Source organism: Gymnodraco acuticeps, unplaced genomic scaffold (assembly GCF_902827175.1).
Source record: "Gymnodraco acuticeps unplaced genomic scaffold, fGymAcu1.1, whole genome shotgun sequence".
In the NCBI taxonomy this organism is placed as follows: Eukaryota; Metazoa; Chordata; class Actinopteri; order Perciformes; family Bathydraconidae; genus Gymnodraco; species Gymnodraco acuticeps.
The window spans coordinates 1,422,958-1,450,201 of NW_022990266.1; the positions used below are offsets into that span (position 1 = coordinate 1,422,958).

Sequence of the window (27,244 nt, forward strand, 5' to 3'; positions counted from 1 at the left end):
ACCTGTGTTTACCAACAAAAACAAATGCAGGTGCTCATGTGGGACTGAGATCTAGAAACTGTAATTGAAAAGGCCAAGGCTTTAAAACAGCTACACTGCATAACAGCACCCTGAGGAAGCTGGAGGCCGAGATCTGTGTTTATTTAGAAGGAGTCTCAGGCTTCTGTTTAACATCTTATTTATTTATTTTATTTAATTGTTTATTCGGCAGGGACAATGCACAGTAATGAACACTTAAAACATTAAAATGTGCCAAGCGTAACAGTGCCAGATTTAGCTTTCAGCTAATTTCCATCCGCAGTCCCTCACATAAAACATTTAAGAAGTTTACATTTTACATAGCAAAAACAAAATACACATATGGTAGCATACACAAGTATTTATGTCATGGTAATAGAATACAATACAATCTCAGCCACTCATCCACTTTTACAGGACTATTAAGACCTCACAAGTCTATTTCTAGAGTCCGATTGTTCCTTTAACACTATAATGTGTTTTAATGAATTCATTAAATCACATTTCAACGCTGCAATAATGTGTGGGGGGGGGGGCAGAAGGATGAAAAAAGGAAGCTGAGAGTAGAGGTGTCATTATCTGCACACAAAGAAATATCTATCCCTGCATTTCTAACAGACACTAGACTGGAAGTGGGCATAGTTTATACCAGAAATCCCATTAAATCAAGAGCATTATGTATTTCACAATCTTTATGTGCATTGGCAATATACTGTTTGTGTGTCTTAAAAGCCCGCTCTAACCCAAGCAGGATGTTTTTTTGATTATTGGGGTTTTGGAATAATGGGCCCTCAATGTTTCACTCCCCTTTCAGTCGTGTTCTGGTCCCACCAGCTCTTTAGTGGCTTTGTGTTGAACTGTCTCATAACTTTATCTGACTACTTTTTATTTCTGGTCAGGTGGTGTACAGTGGGTTTATCAGAGCTCGAAAAGTTGCAGTTGTAAAATCAAAAGGATAAACTAAAGGTGGCCTCTCTAAATCTGTAAAATCAGAGTTGATCTATAATTCCTTCAGCGTTGTCACTATGGACAAACACTTACACATCACAACAAACTTTCAATTGTGAAACAAAATTGTGAAATGCAATTTCAGTGTAGGGCAGTTTTTTGTATTTTACATCGTTTACAGAAGGAACCTCAGACATCACTATGCTTACCCTTCATTTGTACTCAATAACAATTGTAAAATATGTCAGCACAAATTAAACATGCTACACATCATTTTCAACAGTTCAGTTTGGGTTGTCATGCTCTGTTTTGTCTTTGTCATATTTACGTCTCTTGGGGTGAGATGAAGTATTTGGTGGTTTCTTTGTCTCTCCCACAGAGGTTATAATTATTGCTTTTTCTGTGCAATTTTAGTCTTTGATTCCTATAAGCTACATGGAAACCCCAAAACCTTGTTGTTCACGTATGTTATTTTCAATGTGGTTTCATGCTCATGATATGAAAAGTATTGTATGACATGTATTTTGTACATTCACTTTGTGCTATTGTGCTTCCTCCCCAGTGGCTATGAGTTTGACTATGATTTCTACAGAGAACACTTCTATGACAGGTAAGAGAGAGGACAGTATTTGTGGTTCCTCCAGGATTTGTCTGCCTTTTAGAGCCAGCAGGACTGTGGTTAGGGAACACATAGACTCTTGGCTCTGGTGATATCAGAAAAGGTTAAACATGCTAACCTCTCTGAGCCCGTGAGAATGCTGTTGGGATCAAATATAAGCAAGTAAGATGTTAAAGCACTCTTCGTTTTAACCAGGGGATATGTCAAGCATGTTTTTAACAATAACCAAACATGATGGCTTTGATGATAGAAATTCTTAAAAATAAGTAGAACAAGAAAAATCGTGTAGGTTTATCGGACAAACACAAGGTAAATCCAAAATATGATTGCTGTAGGATGAATAACAGATTAGCGGATGAACCTTGTTGTGTGTATCCAAGAGTTTGTACAAAGTGAAACATTCATTCACTTGCAAAACATTAACTTCAAAAAGGAGGAATCACACAAGCACTGGTATTAAAGATTACATATTAAAGACATTAAGACAACAATTACAACAAAAATCCAACTCACTTGACAATAATTATCAATATATCCTACAAAGTCCTCCTCCTTACCTACAAGTCCCTCCATGCCCTTGCCCCCCAGTACCTATCGGACATCCTTCACCCACATGCCCCACCCCGGAACCTGCGGTCCTCAGACTCTGGCCTGCTTAACACCCCCCGCACCAAACTGCGAACCTTCGGGGACAGAGCCTTCAGTGTGGCAGCCCCCACCCTCTGGAACGCTCTCCCTGCGGAGATTCGCAACATCCCCACACTTGACGCCTTCAAAAGGGCCTTGGGTCCCTTGAAAGGCGCTATATAAATCCAAGCTATTATTATTTTATTATAATATAAAAAGTCTGTTTTGTACCTTCTCGTGCGAACGCTTTATTAACTCGTGCGCACAAGTTAATAAAGCGTGGCCTCGTTTTATTTAAATTGATTAGTTTTATGAAGAATATGTCCGGTCGCCTGTGTGTGTGTGTGTGTGTGTGTGTGTGTGTGTGTGTGTGTGTGTGTGTGTGTGTGTGTGTGTGTGTGTGTGTGTGTGTGTGGCCCTTTCTCATTTCATCAAATCCCCCTCCTCGACTCCTCGGTCCTCCGGTAGTGACCCGGAAATGCATTTTAGCGCGTGTTACGTTCCCTCCAAGTCTAGGGGTACCAAGGGGAGTAACAAAACACAAGGATGACAAAAAAGAGAGAAAACCGATCTCTGGAGTAATGAACAGGTCGTTTAATGAACAAGACAGGAACACGGGCTCACCAGCCAACTTGCACAGAATACTACAGAATCGATATATCTAGGAGCACATCTCCTATCAATCGGCAAGACACAGTTCTGTACACATGCAGCCAGAGGAGGAAAAAGGAGGCCTCTCTGCAGTCTTCCTCCGGTCCTATATGGAGGCCCTGATTTGGAATTAGGAGCACCTGGGGAGAGGCTGCACCTGGGGACAATCAGGCTGCACCTGGGGAGTCAGAGGGAGAGAGAGAAAGACACACACCCCCACACAAACACTACGGCACGTAACAGCCCCCCCCCATAAAACCAAACAAGTGTTTGGCCACAGTTACCAACAACACTCAGACTATTGGACATACATCGTGAAATCTCACCCACGGGACAGTACATCGGCCACCACATTATCTGCTCCCTTCTTGTAGTTGATGACGATGTTGAAGTCTTGTGCCAACAGGGCCCAGCGCATCAACCGCTGGTTGTGGTTGAACATCTGGGACAAAAATACGAGTGGGTTGTGATCGGCGTACACCACCACTGTCGTTGAACTGGACCCAACATACACTTGAAAATGCTGCAGGGCAAGGAGCATGGCCAGAGTTTCCTTCTCAATGGTAGAATAATTCAGCTGATGTCGCTTGAACTTGGTCGAGAAGTAGCACACAGGATGGCACAAACCCCATCACCTTCATGCAGCAGAACAGCACCAGCCCCAGAACCACTAGCATCCACCTCGAGTTTGAAGGGAAGGGTGAAGTTAGGCGCACACAACACTGGAGCACTACAGAGGAGAGACTTGGCAGAGCTAAAGGAGCAGCAACACTCCTCAGTCCATACAAATGGAACATTAGGGCTACACAGTTGAGTTAGCGGTGCCACAATTACCGAAAAGTTCTTGCAAAAACATCGGTAGTACCCAGCCATACCGAAGAACCGGCCGAGTTCACGTCGGGTGGCTGGAGCTGGGTAGGAAAGGATGGCTTCCACTTTAGCATCCACGGGCCTCACATGCCCATGACCCACCTGTTTGCCTAGATAGGTGACAGTGGCCTTGCCAAACTCACACTTTGCCAGATTCACTGTTAGCGAGGCTCCTGCAAGTCGCTGGAACACACGTGAGAATAGCCATATGGTCAGTCCAGTTATCGGAAAAAACCACCACATCATCAAGATACACATTACAGTTGGACACATCCCCCAACACCAAGTGCATTAAACGCTGAAATGTGGCTGGTGCATTCCTCATGCCAAAAGCCATCACAGTGTATTGCATAAAGTGGTCAGGCGTTACAAAGGCAGAGATGTCTGAGGCCCTAGAAGTGAGAGGGACCTGCCAATATCTCTTAAGGAGATCCAACTTCGTGATAAACACACTAGGACCAATACAGTCGATGCAATCATCCATACGGGGCAAAGGAAAATAGTCTGGAACAGTTAGGGCGTTCACCTTGCGAAAATCGGTGCAGAAACGCAGTGTTCCGTCAGATTTAGGAGCAAGCAAACATGGACTGCTCCAGGGGCTGCAGCTAGGCTTGGCTAAGCCATTTTCAAGCAGATAACACACTTCCTTTTTCATTTTCTCCCTCTTCTCTATACGCATGTTGCTTAATTGGATGAGCATTTCCAACATCAATGTCATGCTTTAACACATTAGTGCTCGATGGCACATCACCAAATAGGGTCGGGTGAGCATGAACCAAACCGACTACGTCGCCTCGCTGGCTTTCTGGAAGATACGCCAGGTTAGACTCTAAGCTCAGCATAAACTCAGAGTTCGATAACCTACCACACTGCTGACCACCAGAGGGCACTATCAAATCATCCTCAACCATCGACATACAGGCCAGGGAAGTGGCCACGCTGGGAACAGCAGTCACCACAGTAGCTTACTGCTCCCCCTGGGAAGCTTCCCTGGCATGATAGGACTTAAGCATGTTAACATGGCACAACCTTGTTTTTCTCCTACGCTCAGGTGTGTCAATTATATAGTTCGTGTCAGACACTTGTCTTACAACCACATACGGACCTGAGAAACTGTCAGGATTATTATGTCATGTCACGTGTCTATGTCTAGGTGTGGGTGTTTTTCCGTTCTCCTTGTCATGTTTTACTCCCTGTATATTGTCTGGTCTCTTTTCCCTGTGTTTTCATGTCTGTCGTTAGTTCCCTGGTGTGTCTAATTTCCTGATTGTTTTCACCTGTCACTCCTTGTGTGTCTCCTGTGCTCATCAGTGTCAGCCCCGCCCCTGATTGTTCCCACCTGTGTCTTGTTACCCTGTGTTTAAATTCCCCTGTCTCCCAGTGTTCAGTGTCAGTTCGTCTTGTCTATTGTCATGGTCAGGTCTATGCTCTTTTGTGCTCAAGAATAGTTTTGTTCCTCACTACGTGAGCGATTTTCCTTTTGGTCTCATTGTTTGTCATCTCATCCTGAGATTAGTGAGTGACTTTTTTTTGTTCATCGTGTTTTTTGGAAAAATAAAGTATCTTACCAATACTTTACCTCTGTCTCCCTGTCTGCAATTGGGTCCAACATCCTAAGTGCCTGAGATAGTAACAGAACGAACTGACCAGAATATGGACCCAGCGGATATGTAAGATTTTGAGTTCGATCTGTTCGATCTAGACTTTTCCCTTCAATGTTATCATGCCGAGTGGAAGGGAACTTCTTCTAGAAAGGACAAAGAGGCTATTCTCGAGAGGGCACAAATGGAGGTGGCCGAAATGCCTTGGTTGAGGAGTTTGTTGCCGGAGTGGTTACAGCTTTTCACAAGTTGTCCTGAGGACTGGTCCGACGCATCTAACCCTTTCCTCGGATCCGACTACGGTCCTGTTGGAGGTCCACGGAGTCTCCAAAGAGCCTCTAGGAGACGCAGGGCCAGGATTCCAGCCCCTGCTCCAACAGCCATGATCCCGGTGTGGGATTCCCGGTCTGCTAGCCCCAGGCATGCTAGCTCCCTGTCTCCCAATTCCCAACCTGGCACCATATGCCTCGGTGGGATCCGTCTGAAGTTAACCCATGCTTCTGCCCCAGGTCCTGCTCCTGTTCAGGAGTCGTATGCTGGAACTCGTCTGGCTTATGGAGGTCCACGGAGTATTCAGGCGGTTGCTAAGAGGAGTCGTCGCAAGGCCAGACTAGCAGCCCGGGCCCCAGCAGCCATGGTTCCAGCCCCAGTACAGGCCCCAGCAGCCATGGCTCCATGCTCCAGTACCGGCCCACGCAGTTTTGCGTCCATACTCCATTACCTGGCTTACACAGCCAGGGTCCAGGCTTCTGCTCCGCCCCCAACAGCCGTGGTTCCGGCTCCAGTGCCGGATCCCAGCAGCCATGGTTCCGTGCTCCAGTACCATCCCACACAGCCATGGATCCATGTTCCGGTTCCTTGCCCAGCAGCCATGGTTCCGGCTCCAGAACCGTACCTTACAGCCATGTTTCCGGCTCCAAAACCGGCCCACACAGCCATGATCCAGGCTTCAGCTCCGGACCTTACAGCCATGTTTGCGGCTCCAGAACTGGATCTTACAGCCATGATTCCGGCTCAAGTACCGGGCCCAGCAGCCATGATTCCGGCCCCAGTTCCAGCCATGGTTCCGGCTCAAGTACTGGCCCCAGCAGTCATGGTCCCGACTCCAGCTCCTCGTCACCTGTTGACTCATCGGCCGACGCCAGCTCCCCGTGTCCTGTCGGCGTACCGGCCGACTCCAGCACCTCGTCTCCTGTTGGCTCTCCAGCCAACACCAGCTCCCCGAGTCTTGTCGGTGTACCGGCCGACACAAGTCCCCTCTCAAGTCCCCTCTCGACTTCCCTCTCAAGTCTCCTCTCCAGTTCCCTCTCAAGTCTCCTCTCCAGTCCCCTCTCGAGTCACCTCCCGAGTTCCCTCTCGAGTCCCCTCTCAAGTCTCTCCTCCAGTTCCCTCTCGAGTCTCCTCTCGAGTCCCCTCTCAAGCCACCTCTCGAGTCCCCTCTCAAGTTCCTACCAGAGTCCCCTCTCAAGTATCCTCTCGAGTCACCTCTCAAGTCCCCTGTCGAGTCAACTCTCAAGGCCCCTCTCGAGTCACCTCTCGAGTCTCCGATCAAGTTCCCTATCGAGATTCCTCTCAAGTCACCTCTCAAGTCAACTCTCAAGTTTCCTCTCGAGTTCCCTCTCAAGCCCTCTCTCGACTTCCCACTCAAGTCCCTACTCAAGTGTTGTTGGAGGTTCCGCTGGGGGTCCTGCCAACTCTATGTCCTGTGCCGTTGGAGGCCCCGCCGACTACTCTCCTGCCGGGGGTCCTGCCAACCCTGTGTCCTGTCCCGTTGGAGGCCCCGCCGACTACTCTTCTGCCGGGGGTCCTGCCAACCCTGTGTCTGTGCCGTTGGAGGCCCCGCCGACTACTCTTCTGCCGGGGGTCCTGCCAGCCCTGTGTCCTGTGCCGTTGGAGGTCCCGCCAACTACTCTTCTGCCGGGGGCCCTGCCAACCCCATGTCCTGTTTCGTTGGAGGCCTCGACATCACCTGTATCACCGGGGGTCCTGCCAACTCCTTGTCCTCTTCCGTGGGGGATCTTGCCGACACCTGTACCACCGGCTCCGGTTCCTGTCCGGTCAACACCGGCTCCTGCCCGGTCCCCTGAGAGCTGTGGTCTTCGCCCCTCCTCGAACTCTGCCTTGCCCCCGGACCGTCCGCCCGAGTTCCCCTTTTTTAACTCTGCCTTGTCCCCGGGCCGTCCGCCCGAGACCCCCTCCTCGAACTCTGCCTTGCCCCCGGGCCGTCCGCCCGAGACCCCTTCCTGGTCCTCTGCCGTGCCCTGGGCTGTCAGTCAGGGTCCGTCCTCCCTCCACCCACCCTGCTGGACCTTTTGGATTTATTTATTTTTTGTTTAGGGACGTCTAGTATCCGTCCCTTGAGGGGGGGGTTCTGTCAGGATTATTATGTCATGTCACGTGTCTATGTCTAGGTGTGGGTGTTTTTCCGTTCTCCTTGTCATGTTTTCCTCCCTTTATATTGTCTGGTCTCTTTTCCCTGTGTTTTCATGTATGTCGTTAGTTCCCTGGTGTGTCTAATTTCCTGATTGTTTTCACCTGTCACTCCTTGTATGTCTCCTGTGCTCATCAGTGTCAGCCTCGCCCCTGATTGTTCCCACCTGTGTCTAGTTACCCTGTGTTTAAATTCCCCTGTCTCCCAGTGTCAGTTCGTATTGTCTCTTGCCATGGTCAGGTCTATGCTCAAGAATAGTTTTGTTCCTCACTACGTGAGCGATTTTCCTTTTGGTCTCATTTTTTGTCATCTCATCCTGAGATTAGTTAGTGACTTTTTTTTGTTCATCGTGTTTTTTGGAAAAATAAAGTATCTTACCAATACTTTACCTCTGTCTCCCTGTCTGCAATTGGGTCCAACATCCTAAGTGCCTGAGATCGTAACAGAAACTCGCGTTGAGAGCAGATCCGGGTGTAGGCAGCAACACCATCACCTGCTCACCAGGCTGAAACTGCCGCTTAACTGATCTCCTATCGTACCTGTTCTTCATGCTTTCTTGCGAAGATGCAAGAGCTTCCCTTGCTAGCTTAGTCGCCTGTCGTAAACGCTCACGACACTGGGACACAAACTTCTTCACATCAGTTTTCGGAAGGGACTCAGACATAAATGTATCTTTCAGCATCTTTAATGGGCCACGCACATTGTGCCCAAACACTAGTTCAGCTGGGCTAAACCCAATAGACTTCTGCTTTGCGTCACGAATAGCAAATAACACGAAGGGAACACCCTCATCCCAGTCCCTGCCTGTGTCATGGCAGTATTTACCAAGCATCGACTTCAATGTCTGATGCCAACGCTCAAGTGCCCCTTGTGACTCTGGATGGTAGGCACTAGACACTGAATAGGAAACACCCAATGACTGCAAGGTTTGTCTAAAAATCTTGAAAAGGAAGTTAGTTCCCTGATCAGTCTGCACAACCTTCGGCAACCCAAAGGTGGTAAAAAACTTGGTCAGTGCTTTAATGATGGCGGGTGCAGTGATTTTACGCAAAGGGATGCCCTCAGGGAAACGGGTTGATACACACATCACAGTCAGCAGAAACTGATTACCTGCCTTGTCTTCGGCAACGGACCGACACAGTCAGCAATGATATTGGCAAAAGGCTCACCAATAGCCGGAACAGGACACAACGGCGCTGGGGGAACTACCTGATTTGGTTTACCCACTACCTGGCATGTGCTACAAGTTCTACAGAAACACACCATGTCATCTTTCAATCCTGGCCAAAAGAAATGTTGAAGGATCCGGTCACAAGTCTTAGTCACACCTAAGTGGCCAGACCACAAGTGCTCATGGGCTAACGCCAGAACCTGCTGCCGACAACTCACAGGAACCACTAACTGATAAACGCTGTTCCAATCAACACCTGAACCAACATCTGCATCACTTGATTGGTCAGCCCACTAACTAAACTAAAACACTAACTGCAAATACCTCCGGATGAGGTAGCTAGATTATCATCTACAGCAGGGATGGGCAACTTTGATGGTGGTGGGGGCCACATCATTGATGTACTGGCCACCAGGGGGCCACAGATTCACTTGGAACACACACACAAATTCCATGTGTTGTATGTAATTATTAACAAATATACTAAGTCTGACATCTTCATTGTCAGACTGCTTGTGGGCGCCGTTCAAAATGGCATCACACTGCTCCTAACACAGGATGGGTCAAATGCAGAGAAACAATTTCCCCACGGGGATTAATAAAGTATATCAAATATCATTGACATTTTACAATCAAAGGGAACATCCCCAAAAAATGGGAACATCCTCTAATAAGCTCACTAAACAAATATCAGTTCACAGAAATGTTATTTCATTTTTACAAGTGGCATGTTTGTATTGAACAGGTTATTAAACAGTGGAATATATTTTAAACTATTGGAAAGCACGGAAAATGTGTGTGTATTGAGATTAACCATTAAGATGACACACATGAAGTCATGAACGCTAACCCAGACATTAGTTGTCTAACTTGAACCTAAAACACTTGTAGCCAGTCTCTGCATTCCCCTTATTCCACAATAAGGGGAATGTCAACACGCCCGCACTCTGCTGTTCCTCAGCGCCACTCCCCCTCCCTCCCGCTGAAATTATGAATGAAAAGCGTAGTAATCATAGATAACACGGCAGGGTCCGTGACAGTTTGTTTTCATCTGATTTCAAATTAAAAAAGTCTTGGTTTTAAGAATATTAAACTTGTTTCGCCAAATTCAGATGATAAATACAACTTTTAAGCTTGTAAAGGCATAATTACAAGAGGCAACTTAACGTCACAGCAGGCATAACAACAGCCGGTGTTTCTTGTGAGGGTTTCCCCGGGAAACAAACACAATACACACAAATGCGTCACAGATTATTTTGCGGTATTTGAAATCATGTACGCAGCTCGCGAGGTAACTAGGAGTCTAGTGGACGGTATCAGTACTACAAGTAAAACAAATAAAAAAATTAAAAAAATTTCTTTATTAATTACGTTGTTTATAAATTAATCTGAGGACCGCAAAAAGAGGAGGTGGGGGCCGCATGCGGCCCGCGGGCCGCCATTTACCCATCCCTGATCTACAGCACCAGGAACTGGAACGTCAGCAACCTCTGGAGTAGGATACACTTTACCTCCAGCTATATCGTTTCCCATGATGAAATCCACACCGTCGATTGGAAACCTGGGGAGTACGACAACTGTGAAGAAACCAGTAGCCAGTTTGGACTGGACATGGACATTGTGGAGAGGTGCAGGCACAAAACCCATTTCAATACCTCTTACCACGGCACTTACATCACAGGCGGACTCAGTACTCAAGGGCAGAGCACTGGCAAGAATGAACGACTGTGAGCCACCACTGTCTCGTAACACAGTAACATGCCGCTGATCCTCCACCTTCCCTGATAGAGAGACAAAAGCAGTGGAGATGAACGGCTTAAAACACTCATCAGGGCCCATTTTAACAGTGGCCTGACCACTAGGACACACTGTTTTAATCAAGCCCACCCCTTTTGGGTGCTTGCCACCTGCTGCCCGCTCTCGCTTCCAAGCTGCACAGTCTGCTATCACATGACCTGGGTCAAGACAAAAAAAACAAGCTCTGTTTAGCCTGGGATCTAACAATGGAACACTGGCACAGGGAACGTAATTGTCAGGAGCTCTACGATAAGTGTCCCGCTGAGGAGGATCACGCTGAAAAAAAACGCTCTTGTGTATCAGTGCAAACTCGTCTGCCAGAGTGGCAGCCTGCTGAAGGGTAGTTACTTTCTGCTCATTCAGATAGACTACCGTACGCTCCGGTACACAGTTTTTAAACTCCTCTAACATCATCAGCTCACACACTGAAGTAATGTCATCCGCTTTACACACTCTACACCACCTGTCAAAGAGGACTTTCTTCTCCCTCGCGAAGTCCACGTACGTTTGGCCAGAAGTTTTCTTCAGGCCGCGAAAACGCTGCCTGTAGGCCTCAGGCACAAGCTCATATGCCCTGAGAATAGCACCTTTCACATTGTCATCAGTGGCGTTTTCTCCCGGAGGCCAAGGGAAGCCAGGTTTCCCCTGTTTTTTTGGATTGTAGTTGTAATTTAAATAAAAACACTTTGTTTTGTTTCGATAATTCTCCTTTGCTGTGTGTTGCTGCCGGCCCGTCTCTCCCCCATTCTCATTGAGTATTTTACAAAGAGTGAAACAAACAGCGCCCCTCTAGATGTTATGGTGAAACAGTAGATTCCACTCACTGTTGCGAGAGGAGGCCAGCCGAATCTGGCTTCCCTTGGTGAAAAAAAATGGAGGGATTGACCAATCAGATAAGGCTCACGTGATGCCCCTGCCAACCTGTGATTGGTAAGGGCCATGCCAAGGGAAGCCAGAGGCGGCTGGCTTCCCTTGCCTCACAATCCAATCAAATCGCATTAACTTAGTGTTGCAGTGACGCGTCCTAAAATCCGGAAGTAAGCTGCGCTCGGATTCCCTCGACACAAAAGCAATGGGATTTCTCCATAGGATTTAGGAAAATAGCTCGAAATAAGGTCAGTGGAAAACGAACCTGTTAGATGAATGCACGTTTTGTTCAGCCGGATAATATCCACATGTCTACCCTACTTTTATAAATTTCGAATCATAAATCTAATCGATAGAAGATAGATAGCGCCACTGCATCACTCTCACCGCCGTTAGAAAGTAGCAAGCAACTGAAGCAAGTGCAATTATGGAGGGTGGCGATTTGGAGTATTTCATAAAAAAAACAATTGTACTAAACTTCCGCTACAGCAGCAACAAAAATACAATCTGATGACAGGCCGATGCCCAAACTGGAGCTGTGTACAGCGAGGAAAAAATGAGCGAATCGGACGTAAAACGTTAAAGGTCTCCTGATTTAGTTTGTGAATGAATGCTTATTAGAGTTTGGGCTGGAGAGTGCGTGCGGAACTGTCGGTTAGATAACAGGCATGTGTAAGTCCTGCATCTGTATGATACAAATGTGTGTAAAATGATACCGGGTGCTGTAATCACTCATCTGGTTACGTTATTACATTGACCACCACACCCCCGACCCAAAAGAAAGGACGTATTATTGGCTTCCCCTAATTTTTTCCGCACGCCACGCTACTGATTGTCATACACCAAACTATCCTCGACAGAAAGAGAAGAGCAAGCCTCTTGAGCCTTGCCGACTAGCTTGCACTGTAAACTAATAGCCCACACATCTTCTGGCCAGTGCAGAGCAGCAGCAATGCGCTCAAATGCACCAAAATAGACTTCCACCTCTGATTCACGAAACACAAGGACCAAAGAAATATGCCTACTCACGTCAAAGGAGGCAGCAGGACCAGAAGGTGTAACGGCAGAATCATCCACCATAGCTGCTTGGAGCTCTAGCTTACGCATCCGGACAGCAGTGTCTGCCTCCAACTTCCTGATCTCTAGCTCCCTCCTGAGCTGAAAATCCCTATCACGCTCCTCCCTCTCACCCTGGAGACGAGCCATACGCATTTTTACCCTGGCATCTAATTTAGACCCCGTAGATGAGGATCCTGCCGACAACTAGTCAAACTGAGGTGTGGTGAAACGTTTTGCCTGTTCTGTAGCACTCTGAACACCAGGAGTAACACCAATGCGGCCTCCACCATGAGATACTGCTGCTACAGCCCCGGCCACCGTGCCAGGAGATTCCACCAAAGTAGGCAGACTCAAAACCCTCTGTTCAACTAGTCCAGTTAGCAAAGTAGCCTTGAGTTCACTTTTAACAAGAGCAGAGGAGACAGAAACGTGATAATGGTCAGCAACTAACCGCAAATCAACCTTCCTACACCAGTCTAGCTGACCCACAGTAGGACTGGCCACAAACTGCTCCAAAACAAAAGCCATCCTTAGCAACGGCTACTTACAATTTTTTTTTACAAACTTCCCCAGATCCTGCCTACCAAACTTACCTAACTATCTTCTGCAGCGTGCCGGGCTCGAGGCGACTTTAAAGGCAAACATCAGCGGCCGAAACCCTGAATCGCCTGCCCCCAACAGGGAATAAATCCCCACCCAGGATTACCCCGAAAATAAAAAAGGCAAAATAAAAAATGAGTGCCTGAAGGAAGGACTCATTCAGTCCAGCTAGACACTCCCCTATCTAAACTGAGGAAGCTTTTAAACCACAATGTTTTTTTTTTGTTTTTTTTAAATGTAAACAGCCAATGCTACCAAACACAATATCAACGCTAAACAACAAACAGATACTCACTCTTTGTCTCAGAATCTCGGACGAGCCCCCATTTGTTACGTTCCCTCCAAGTCTAGGGGTACCAAGGGGAGTAACAAAACACAAGGATGACCAAGCACGACAAAAAAGAGAGAAAACCGATCTCTGGAGTAATGAACAGGTCGTTTAATGAACAAGACAGGAACACAGGCTCACCAGCCAACTTGCACAGAATACTACAGAATCGATATATCTAGGAGCACATCTCCTATCAATCGGCAAGACACAGTTCTGTACACATGCAGCCAGAGGAGGAAAAAGGAGGCCTCACTGCAGTCTTTCTCCGGTCCTATATGGAGGCCCTGATTTGGAATTAGGAGCACCTGGGGAGAGGCTGCACCTGGGGACAATCAGGCTGCACCTGGGGAGTCAGAGGGAGAGAGAGAAAGACACACACACACACACACACACACACACAAACACTACGGCACGTAACAGCGCGCCATGTTGAAGGACTTCTCATTTCTCTAAATGCACTTCGAGGATCGAGCGTCGAGGAGGCTCTCTGGAGGAGCTATAACCGAGGATACACTGATGGGTCCTCCACGGTCTTCCACGGCTCCTTCGTGGATGCATTTCCGGCAACAGAGATGTTTCTATAGCCTCATCCCAATACCCCTCCTCGACTCCTCCTTTCCCTCACTCGCTTCCCTTCCTTGCGTTTTAGCTCCGCCTCCGTAAGATGCGAGCGAGAGACATGAGGAGGTGACGCGAGGACAGAGGAGTCCTCAGGTATTAATTGGGATGGCCTCGTTCACTCAAACGTCACTCTTAAACGACGATTGTTAATGATGGCATGTGCACAGCTGTATCCCCTCTCATCGGGCTTAACTGAAGAACCCCTTTGAACCGGCCCATTTGTTGTTAAATATTTATTTAAATGAATTTATCTTTCTCTTGTTAGTCAAGGAATTCAATGTATGATGGTTGGTCCTGTTTTTGTATTCCGTTTTGGTGTAAAATGTAGCCTACATTTAAATAAATATATAATTATAGTAATGTGAAAGCCTTTTAGAAATGAATTGCACATAATAATTCCCACGGAGCTGTGAGCACTAATACATATGTGACGCTTTTCCACTCATCTTCCAGTTGTAGGTTTTCCTCTGTTGAAATCGACCAGCTGTGAAGGTGGGGGGGCTTTTATGTAGTGAAAACACTTCCGCGTAGTCTGCTTGCGTTTATCTGTGCCCTTCTCACTTCGGTTAAATGGATTCCTTGCTTCCCTCACTTGCGTCGTTTCCCTGCGTCTAGTCCCTCCTACCAGGGAAGCATGGAGAGACGCAAGGAAACCACGAGAAGCAGGGAAATTAGTTTTAAGAGCAATGGGACGTCCTTTCCTCCGGAGCGTCACGTGAAGCGACGTCCGTTTGTGATGACAGCAGCCAGCTCTGTCCCCGTTATTTCCACACACACCCCCGCCTCTGTTAGTACACATTTACTGCCACAAACATTTGTATCATCTGTTGTAGACCCAAATACATTAAATAAAATAAGAACTCATTCTCAAAAAAGATAAACGCCATTCTTATGTATAGGCTAAACGAAAAAAGCGATCATGAAAATGTTTCCAATAAATGAAGAAAATGATTTTTGACCACTTTGTTGTTCAGATATATCACATATTTGTAACTAAATGAAACATTAATTGAAACAAAACACAGTATAAACTGAGGAGTGACTCCCGTGAGGTTCATGTATTTTCTTCACTCCGCTGGGAAACTGCTCTCATGTCAAGAAGCATCAGATCAGTGCATGCACTGCCTCGTCCAATCAGTGAGCGATACACAGTAAGGGGGCGGGGCGAGTGTCTGAGGATTTCATCGGAGGATGGTCTGGTGGTTCCTCGGTTATAGCTCCTCCATTATCGCTCCTCGCTGCTCGGTCCTCCGGCAAAAATAAGGCCATTGGGACGCTACTCAAGATGGCGTAGACAAATCAACTTCCGGTGAGACCGAGACCGAGGAGCGAGGAAATGAAAAATAAGAGAAGTGAGAAGGGCCCTCTGTCACTACCCGATCCGTCCCCCTGCCCGATCGGTACTGCGCATGTGCGAGATGGTCCGCCATATTGGATGTCCAACAGAAGTTAAATTCATTTCTCACTTATTCTGACAATGTACTTAACCCCAAATAAAAGAACCCAATAAAAAGAGTTGTTAAATAATAGTGATGTCACCTTGTAATAACAATAACTCATCTCTCTCGGTTTTTCTTTTTGAGCTTTGCTAAAAGCCACTGTGTCAAATGTCCTACTTGGGTTGCCGTCCGGACTTGTCCAATATGGCGGACCATCTCGAACATGCGCAGTACCGATCGGGCAGGGGGACGGATCGGGTAGTGACAGCATCCTCCCTTTCGTCTCCTCCCGCACCCCTCCTCCCTCACCCCTCCTCCGTGTGCATTTCAGCTATTGGGACGTCCTTCAACATGGCGTGTCTTGATCGATTTCCGGGTCAAGTCCCGGAGGAGGGGAAGAGAGGAGTCGAGGAGGGGTATTGGGATGAGGCTAAAGAGTCGTGACGCACGGCCGGACTTATCTCAGCCAATGACAGTTCTGCATGCATCCCCTGGATATTATTTTATTAACTGCTTTCATCGCAATGTGATGTTTACAGAGAGAACAGCTGTGAGGTCCGTGCAGAAAGCAGAGCAGTGTGTAAAATATATATCACTCAGTATAACAGGCCTACATTACTCTCTGCCAGTGGCGAACCGTCAGGGCCTTCAAGGTATTCAGAGAATACCCTGGAACACTCAGATAAAACAAACAAAAAAATCGATTTAATTATATAAATAAAATGTAATAAAATGTATATAAAATGAGAATCGTATCTGTGTTCTTGATCTGTAATATTACAGTGGTACGTTGATTTGTTTGTCCTTCTCGGACCATGCACTACGCATTTCAGTGTTTTTTTGTTAGAAAAGAAAGCAACCAATCAGATCTTGTTCTGGGTCTCTGGGTAGAATATCCTTCAACCAAGGTATTCTACATCCTTGATAGAATGCCGTTGCACTGAATGAGAACGTACGTTTGGACTGACAGTTTGATCAACCAATCATATGTTGATTTGTAGCCAATGGGCGTATTCTTTCAGAGTTTCCCTCGGTTCCAGGGTACTCTAGAAGGCCCGCTAGTTAACTGGCTCGAGACAGAGGATCTAGATGAATGCGACGAAGCAATTCATGCCGTTTTATTGTTTTTAACGTTGAAATGACAAGTGCAACAGGTGAAGATGAAGTTGTTGCGGAATCGTTGTGATTACCCTTTTCAAGACGACAATTCAGTGAAAAGACGGACATTATAATGCCGCGGAGGGGAGGGCGGTGGCGGGGGGTGGGTGTGTCTACAGAAGGTCCAGTTGTGATAGCCACGGTTCGCCACTGCTCTCTGTATTTGCTTTAGTTTAGTATATCTACAAACAAAGAGTCGCTATTTTTCTAAAACCATTTAGTGCTTCACAATAAAATACACAATGGCTGTAGCCTGATTATATGCTTTAGGAGCTGTAGGTGTGTGTGGTACAGTGTGTAGGTGTGTGTGGTACAGTGTGTGCGTAGATGCAGCGGACAGACAGGTCTCAGTTGGTTTGGTGTCCTCTGCTTACTTTTGGCCCGTAATTTATTTCCCTCATTGTAGCGACCAGAGAGGAGGGGGGGGGGGATATATCCAGTCTCTGATAGTGTTACGTTATTATGAGAGTGCTCTGTTTGATTCTGAAATGGTATATATTTATATAAATATGTGTGTGTGTGTGTCTGTGTGTGTATATGTGTGTCCCCGCATCTGTAGCCTGTTATTGTCTCATTATACCGCACTGTGAATGAAATAAAAGTAAATATATAAGTCATCATAAACACATCTGTCCATCAGACAGAGGGCTGCTGTGCCTCCTGTCATCATTAATGGACGTCTCTTTAAAATGACCGCTCAGAGGAGAGGAGTTCTCATTTCTCTAACCGCCTGCTGCTTCCCCTCCTCTCTCCTCGGTTCCTCCGTTCACATCTCCTGTGGGTGGGACTAAGTCTCGAGGATAGGAGTCGAGGAGGGGAGTTAGATAAATGAGAAAGGGCCCCAGTGTGTGGGCATTTGTTTATGATAGTGTCGTTCGTTCCGGTGCACTCTGGCAGGACTATAGCACTACATCGAGATTAAGATTAAACACATTTATTTCACTTGGGAATACACATATTATTATGGAGAACCAGATTTGTGTAAATTACTGTTCGTGGTAATTTGAAAACAAATGCCGGTGGTGTCGGACACACACAAACACACCGAACATGCACACACAGAGCGGAGCACACACACACACACACACATCATGCGCCCTGGTGACAGGACATCTCCTTCATAAAGCGAGGGGGAATTCTCTGGTAGTTCGATGTGTGTATAGGTGTGTGTGGTTAAACGTAGCAGCCTCGATCTCTATTCAGCGGTTCTAATGAAGGGAAACGCAGTGAAGTAAACAGTAAAAGGCACAGCTCTTTGCAGCTGGTGCTGCTCTTCTCAGATTCTGCTGAGTTACACGTTACTGCCCCCAGTGCCCTGTACGACGAAGCCAGTTCAACAGACCCTGGACCTGGATATGTTTGAGTTACCCGGCTTAACTAACCCTAACAAACAACGCAATGTCGCTAAGCGGTCCTACGAAGCTGGTTATCAACTCAGTACATCAACCAAGGTTTCTCTGTCCGTCTGAGAGCGCGTTCACGTGAAAGGGACGGGGTTAGCAACATTTGACCAATCACAAACATGGAGACGCGTGCTGACAGCGCAGCGTCATACTTCATGAATGAATAGTGTAAATAGCAAATCATGCTTCGTAATACAGGCCACGTAACGGTTTTAACGAGTTCATAAAGCGTGGCCTCGTTGTATTTTTAAAGCGTGGCCACGCTTTACATCTCGTGCGCACGAGTTAATAAAGCGTGGCCACGTTTTATTTATTTTTCTCTCTATGAACCCTCCAGGGCTCCGTAGTTTTGCTCTCTGTCGAGTTTACGTTTATATTTGATTTTTGCAGAGATATATAAAACTGAACAAGTTTCCCCAGTGTTTCCTACAGTCAGAGAGACTTACAGTGTTTGACTTTCAATGGTTGTTTGTACTGTTATCCAAAGATAATCATACACAATATATTCCAATAGTTTCCAAACACCGACTGAACATTTGTTTTTTTTAGAAAGAAGAAAGCTTCACTGGTATCGCAGTTAGGGCCTCATTTAAAAGGTGCAAAGAGAATTACTGTATGCATTTGAGCCATACTTATGCTGGTCTAGTGGCTACAAAAACCGCTCAATCCTTTACATAATTCACCCCTCAACTTATTGAGGCATTAGCATTATTTCAACCAAAAAAAAGGCTTCCAAATTTGCATCCGAGAATAGTCAGACCTAAAATAGAAACGATCCAAAATACAGTTGAAGCCAAAAGATTCAAACAGAGTAACACGAGGCTAGCAGCAGGATGATTCTCCAACAATTACACAACACCTGATGTTTGAAAGATTCGCAACACTGCAAGCTCCAACAGTTCACACTCTGCACCTGTTCCCCCTGTGATGATACAAAGCAATCAAGTGTTAGACAGACTCACAGTGAGACATGAAACATAACTCAAGTGGAGGAAATACAATTGTGGCTTAATTCACGTCATTAGGCATTGCACTTCTTGAACACCTCAATTAGAAACAAAGCAGATGTCTTAGATGACTAAATCTGATTTGAACATAACGCACCAAATGTTATCGTTTCCACTCGGACTTCAATACAGCTACACAATTGTTTGGTTTCTATGGTAACGTGTCTCTTTAGTAGCGCGAGCAAATGAAAGTCTGAGAGGGTCTTCAGGAGGAAGATAGTCAGAGAAAACAGAACAAGAATGGACAACTCAACCCTCTGCTCACTCCTTTCCTGTACATTAAACTATACAGACCAGCCCACATATGACAGCGCAGTTGCTCATTCCATCTCTTCTTTTTTCCTGCTACGCTCTTGTTTGACAAGCTGAATGTTAACTGGTGTTTGACTGAAGTAAGCTCTGTGAAAAGTTCCAGTTATTAACTCGGTATTTACAAAGCTGTCATCTCCACATTTGGAGAAAGTTACAAGCCGTTTGACAGCATCACATCTGCATATTTCACAGAAGGCTCGTTTAGTGGTTTTGCAAATAATTAACCACTCTCTGTTTTTGTACCATTCTGCATTGAAGTACCTTTCTCTTTTCCCAAATAAGCTTTTATTTGCCCGTCGCAATGTTCCGACAACAAACCCCCATGCAGTCGGAACCAGCCTTTTTCGGTTCAACGATGCCGGCGGCGCCGTATTTGACAGTAGCTGTGGCCGCAGAGCTGCTGCTGGGGTTCATCTGGCTGCGCTGGTTCTATGGTTGAAGGACCAGGCTCCGGAGTTGTGGATGTCAGGGATGTGACATTCAAGTTGTTGAATTTCAGCTTAGTTTGACTGTGTTTTGTTTTCTTATGTGCCGGTTCTTCTGACATGTTTGCAAGTTTATCTATCTAGGTTAACGGCTGACACACACAGAATAACGTAAACAACGTAACAAATAAACACATCTAAGCTTTGTTATTGGTTGTAATGTACATGGATACATTTGAATGGTGTGATAATGTCCTATTGGATTGGATTACAATGTACATATTCTTCCTGTTATGTCTGCCTGCTGTATTTTACCTAATGCAAAGTGACCTGCTCCATCGAAATCAGTCGAATTAACCCGAAGACACATTTTGAGTTGTGTACACTGATGGAAAGAGGATATGCCTAGCTTTCTAATGATATCAGGATTGTTGTTGTACTCCAAATAGTAAGCAACATATGTCATATATAATGACTGTCACCGAGTCATCATTTTGAGAAAAAGGCCTTTAAAGTTTCCTCTTCTCTGGAATCCATCGATCTGATTGATTATTAGCAAATGATCAAAATTAGGGCCGGGACTCGATTAAAAAAATTAATCTAATTAATTAGAGGCTTTGTAATTAATTAATCGAAATTAATCGCATTTTTAATCACATATAAATATTTGACCTGAGAACAGTGAGAAGCAATTTTTTTCACATGGATTTTAGTATACCATTAGGCGCATTCACACCGCAGTACTTTTCCCACAAAGGTTCATGAGAACTCTTTGAACCTGGGGGAGGATTAGGCAAATTAAACCGCTGGCGTCACTTCTTCTTCTTCTGCTTTGGGTTTACTGGCAGGCCGCAAACCACTTCACGGCGTATACTGCCGCCCAAAGTCCCCGGCCGGAAGTCCCCGGAGTTGGGGACTGGCTTCAGTAGAAGCTGCCGGGAGTCCCAGCAGCTTCTACTGAAGCCTTCCGAGTAAATCGCCAGAACGCCGACACCTCCTCATCTCCACCGCTCCCATGTTTTATTTTGTGTTGCCATAAGTTAGTCTCTCTGCGTTTCTGCGCTGGGCTAATGCTAATAATGCTAATGCGAGGATATGGCGACAATGGCGGCTTCACAAAACTTTTTGGGAGTTTTACGGGGCGTGGTTTGCAATCCGCCCAGCCAATCAGACATATAGCTCTCTTCTCACAAGAGAGCCGTACGAAAGTCCCTGCTCTCTAGCTGGGACTTTCGTGGGGTGAACTAATTTTAGTACCGGCTCTTTTTGGTGTGAACGCGATAAAAGAGGCTAACGTCCACGCTAGCTGCTATATGTTTTGCATTGAGGTGATACTTGAGGCTTGATGTGCTGCGGTGATATGCGAATTCCTTTTTGCATAATTTGCACACAACCGTGCTCTTATCGACGCTTCCATCCGTCCGTTTTTTAAAACAACATTTCCCACTGTTGTTCACTGTGGTTTGTTGTTGTCTGAAGTCATGAACGTTAGTTGGTGCTCCAGTATAATCGGTACGCCTGAAACTCATCCAGTGAGAAACGTTCCGCGGTGCAAAAATAAGTGCGATTAAAATGCGTTAATTTTTTTAACGCGTTAATTTTTGTGTAATTAATTAATCTTAATTAACGCGTTAAAGTCCCGGCCCTAATCAAAATACTACGGAGGGAAGATATTTTCGTTTGGATTACTGGTCTGGGGGAAGCTCGCGAGTGTGCGTGTGTATACGCGTGTGTGTGTGTGTGTTTGTGTGTATTGTGTTTGTTTCCCGGGGAAAACACTCACGAGAAACACCGGCTGTTGTTATGCCTGCTGTGACGTTAAGTTACTCCGTTCTCCGCTTGTAATCATGCCATTACAAGCTTCAAAGTTGTATTTATCATCTGAATTTGCCGAAACAAGTTTAATATTCTGAAAGCCAAGACTTTGTTTATTTGAAATCAGATGAAAACAAACTGTAACGGACCCTGCCGTGTTATCTATAATTGATATGCCTTACATTCATAATGTCAGCGGAGGGAGGGGGAGCGGCACTGTGGAAGAGCAGAGTGGTGAGTGAGAGCTGTCATCTTCCCTTGACAAGCTTCAAACATGCCTGTAGCTAGTGAGATTGAATATAACAATCAAAAATGACAAAATATACAAAGCTAGATCAGATCGCGTTTTAGATGCGACTTTAGAGTAGAGGGGAATTATTGAAACGGAATTTGTACAGTGTTCCACGGCATCCGCTGCTGCGAAAATGTGGCGCAGGGCTGTAAAGTGGTGGGGCCAATGGCCCCCTGGCCCCCCCGCTTCCGGCGCTCTTGGCTCTGGGGCAAACAAACGTTTATGACACTTACCATGTTTGGTTAATCTTTGCATATTAACACCACTTTGTGATATTTTTAAGCATAAATTAAATCGACAGAAATAAAAAGTGAATGAAGTGCTTTTAAATAAAACAACATCACGGTTGCATGGCTGCGCATCTCTCAAGTGGCTAATCTTTGGCGTTATGACGTTTATTGTCTCATTTAGTCACAAAGAGTGACGTATTTCTTGTTTTTTCATGTGTGTGTTAACCACAGACCTTATTTCAGGCATCTAACCACACACCATTGACTGCAAGGCTAAAATGCTAAATCATTTCAAGGTTTAAGGACTCATTTGCACCACTCTTCAGGGTTAGGGTTAGATATAAAAGCTTACGTTTATAATGGCAACATTTGAGAGATCTGAGATGTGATAGCAACACAACATTAGGGTTACATCAGTGTGTGTGACATCATAATTATATGATTTATAAGTAGGCTCACAAAGTCTTTCAACCAGGATATTATTTGCCTTATGGTGGAATTATTTTCTCTCTGTACCTGCATCTCGATAGAGCCTGAATGTGGGAACCACATTTAAAACATTTACTCCGATCTCTGCATTCATGTCACCGTGTGGTATCATTACATGTTACTTGTTAGACGCTTTTATCCAAAGCGACTTACATACTCAATACTGTGGGCAATCCCCACAGGAACCATTTGGGGTGAAGTGTCTCGGGGACACAACGACATGCTGACTGCAGTGGGGTTTGAACCTGTGCCCCTCTGATCCAAACACCAACGCACTAGTCCACTGCGCCACACGCCTCCCTCCTCAAAGCCAACAAAGTAGTTAGCGTGAAAACCAAAACTGCATCTGTGGTCCTTGCCCCTTACTTGACGCAAATACCTGGACCTGGTCATGTACAGTGTACACTGAGCAGGGCAGAGAGAAGAGACGTACAGCTGAGATGAATCACTAAAGATTTTTTTAGATGATCCCAGGTGTTAAACCAATGTCTCAGATCTCAGGTTGGGATATTTGCCCTGAGAATAAAAATAGAAAACAATCTGGGGTTATTCAGTGTCCTTTTATGCAAAGGTTTTGAAACAATTGTGCAGAGGTTTTGTCTTTCACAAAAGTCTGTCATCCTTTGAGAGAAAACCAACTATATCAAAGCCTCTTTTGACTGTTGTCAAAATGCATCAAGCCTTGTCTGTGTGAGTCTAATGCAGTAAAGAAGGGTAATCAAGCTTTCTCCATCTCCCTGGGAGAGGAAGAGCTGTGTGTCTGTGTGTGGCTTGGGGCATAACTGGTTAAAGTCTGAATTATACATCAGCATCCAGTAAAGTTTGATGGTGCACAGTCAGAACAAAGAGAGATCAGAGTTTGGGTCTCACGAGTTGTTGAGCACACCACGTGTCCTCTGAACACATGAGGCTTTCTAGTCCTAGGATGCTGTTTAAGCACAATTAAAACTTGTATTGGATTGCTTTCATTTGAATATGACATTAAGCAGATAAAGGGCATACTTTAGAGTGGCCTTTCATGTCCTGGCAGTAGTAATGATACTGTTTCAATCACATTAGTATGCATAAAAAGTGACAGGTGGACACGCCCCCAATTATGCAAATGAGCTAAGTCCCGCCTCCCATTGATCGACATCCTTTGATGTGGGGGTGAGGGGTCATCACCCCCACATCAAAGGATCATCTAGGGGTGAAATGCCCCCCTGTGTAGCGCCTTTGTTCGAGATCCTTTTGATGTGTTTTATGTGAAAAGCCCGCGCTAGCGCCTTTGTTGTCTAATTCTTTGATGTGTTGATTAAGTCTCTTTGAAGCTGTATTTGTAGGCCCCCCTCAGAGCCCTTTTGTTGTCTAATCTAATTATGACATCTAATCTAATTATGATGTCTAATATAATTAGCCTTTGGTGTTTGCCCTTTGATGTGAAGTGTTATAACAGGCCGGTGTGACTTCACACTGGTGTGCTATAAACGTTTGATGTTAATCTAGGTGTCTCTTTGAAGTTATGTGTGAGACTGTCTACCCAGCCCCCCTCCCAGCCTCTCCCCCTTTTCTACCCCTTCTGGGGCTATGACGCAACAAATAGAGGGGGGTGGAATTAGGTAGAAATACGCGCAAACGAAATAACAAGACAGCAATTCCATTTACCCAGTCACCTTTTCAAAAAAGAAAAATAGCCAGAGACGCCTCGAATGGGGGTTAATCAGCCTGTGACAACTTACAGCCCTCCGTCCGTAGCGTCAGTCAAGAAACGAATGCAGCAGCAGTGCGGGGGTCAGACGCCTACAGCCTCGTGCCCTCTTTTGGTCATGCGCGCGTTCATGTGTGTTGGAGGAGGGGCTCTGTGAGGAAGTGCCAGATTTTCCCCCAGTTTGACTGCAAAAGACTCTCACTTTTTACAGAGGGCTCCGCCTCCCCCTCAACATAACAAGTCCCGCCCTCCTCACCAGATCATTTAAAAGTAAGGGGATGGAAATAGATGAAAAAATAAATACGCTCAAACTAAATACAAGCCAGTCATTTCCACTAATCAAGTCACCTTTCAAAAAAGAAAAATGGCCAAGAGAACCCTAGATATGGGTTTAATCAGTGAGACGCCTGTGACAACTTACCGCCACCCGTCCGGAGCGCCAATCAAGAAACGAATGCAGTATCTGGGCCGGGTTCAGACGCCTCCAGCCGAAGAACTTCATGAAGAATGGACTCTGAAAAATGGCGATGTTTGGGGTTATCTATTCAACTATATGGCGAATGAACTGCATTTCTACAATCTGAAGAATGGAGAAACGTATGGACCCCGTAGTGTTAAAGCGACACTGACATCAACAGATTGGGCTGTGTTAACTCTGGTGTCCTCCAGAGATCTCCACGCAACCACTGTATCGGAAGAAGTAGTGCATCAAGAAACAGGCGTGGACCCCGCGGTGTTCAAGATATTTGCAAATAAAAGCAAAGAAACGCAGACAGCATGCGAGATCAAAGAAGAGTTTGCACCGCTGCCCCTCAAGGTGGAGGACGAAGAAGGAGATATTTCCCCGCCGCCAGAAGTGAGAAGAGTCCTGACAAGCACCGTCTGGGAAACTAAAAGCGGACCATCGGGGCGATGGTATTACCGCGCAAGCCGTATGGTGACATTGGGGAAGGACCCCTCTGATTATTTTGTTTTGGAGTATTTCAACTCTACATGCATGGTTTTTCAGACATCCTTGCAGGTGCCTCTGACTGCTTGGCTGAAAATGATTGATGGAAAAGCTACAAAGCTTAAAGAACTTTTTAAACAGAGTCAGACATCGATCGACATTATACTGGTGAAAAAGACTCAGCATGCGAGATCAAATAATTAGACAACAAAGGCTATACATTGTGTTACTAAGATACTTTTAGACACACTTTGGCGTATGCAACACTTGTTCAAACAAGGTTTTTTCTTTTCTGATAACCTTACATATTTTAGTTATTTTCTGCTACCAAGATACTTTAAGATACACCTTGATGTAAGCAACACTTAACAAAAGGGTATAATATGAAGTACTTGGTAAGGAAGGGGTTTTTCTTTAAGGGGTGCAAAAACTTTAGAACAGGGTAAAATATTCATTAATTTGTAATGAATTGAGTTTTCTTTATTTTGATCTTCAACATACTATTTGTACACAATGACTTTTCCATATTTCTGACAAACTATACTTTTTTGACTTTTTCCGTAAAATCTTGACAAACTATTACTTATTCTTAAATGTTGACCTATTGCTGCTTGGTTGGAGATGATTGATGAAAAAGCTACAACGCTTAAAGAACTTTTATTTTGTTTAAACTCTCCATCCATCCATCTTCTCCCGCTTATCCGTGGTCGGGTCGCGGGGGTAGCAGTTCCAGCAGAGAGCCCCAAACTTTCTTTTCCCTGGCGACATCAACCAGCTCTGACTGGGGGATCCCAACTCCCAATCTGCTTTGCTTCTTCTTCGGTTTCACCATTATTAGCTCTGAATGTAATCCTTTCTGGGGCTTCTTGTGCTTCTTGTGGTCTGTTGAATACCTGGCGTAGGATTTGTTTAGTTGTAAGGACAGGTACCATATAATTGTCTTCAAAAGCTTTGTCTATGTCGTCACACGTTTTGGCATATCCTTCGATGTAATGACACTAGATACTAGAATAGAGATCCTCCAACAGTCTTTTAATGCATGTTCTGGCACTGTCGCCAATTTGGGCAATTCCATAGTATCGTGCTTTTTCTCTCATTATATTGAAGCAAAGCTCTGCCATTGCTTTTGGTATTTGTTCAACACATTCGCAGCAGTCGGTTAGTGGTAGATGATCTATAAGATTATTATGACCCGGTAATGACTCAACAACACCATGAGCATCCTCTAGTTTACATTTCTTCACTTTGTTCCTTTTTCTTTTCACCTTCCTTCGTTTTGTCTTTTTGGTTTTCCGTCCTATGGTCCCTTTTCTTTTCATTCGCATTCTGCGTTTGCTTTTCATTTTTCCTTTTCATTTGTCTTTTTCTTCGTTTTTCTTTACTTTTTCTTTTCTTTTCTGCTAATTGTCGTTTGCGATCTTGACGAGTGGTATGAGATATACTGTTTCTATAAAGGTTATCTATAATACCATCTTTTAAAGAAAGATATTCTTCATATGTCATATTATCATGGTCCTCTTTTGTCCTAAAGACCTTACATGGATATGATATAGAGGAGAGCTCTTCTTCGGGAACATCCTCTCCCCTACTTTGTAACATCCAGTCATTAAGCCCATATCCGTTATCCTGGTGATAATAAGGGGAGGCTACATCAGACTTGGTTTTTCTCATATCCATGGCTACTTTTCAACGGTCGTCTTAGTGGGGGTCCTTAGTTTTATATGATTTGCTGAGAGGGGTGGGACTTATTGCGTTGAGTGGGAGGAGTCATCTGTAGAAAGTACTCTGTTTTATTAGATTTCGTAAAAGCATCTGACTCTTAATGGC

General features: G+C 45.3%; 1 protein-coding gene across 2 annotated transcripts in view; it reads left to right on the plus strand.

Annotated features, from left to right (window-relative positions):
* raly (RALY heterogeneous nuclear ribonucleoprotein) overlaps positions 1-27,244 on the plus strand; it is a 356,018-nt gene that overhangs the window by 248,756 nt on the left and 80,018 nt on the right. For both annotated transcript variants that reach the window (XM_034220719.1, XM_034220718.1), the window contains exon 4: positions 1,529-1,576. In XM_034220719.1, coding sequence (XP_034076610.1) covers positions 1,529-1,576 — 48 coding nt within the window. The remainder of the gene's footprint in view (positions 1-1,528; positions 1,577-27,244) is intronic.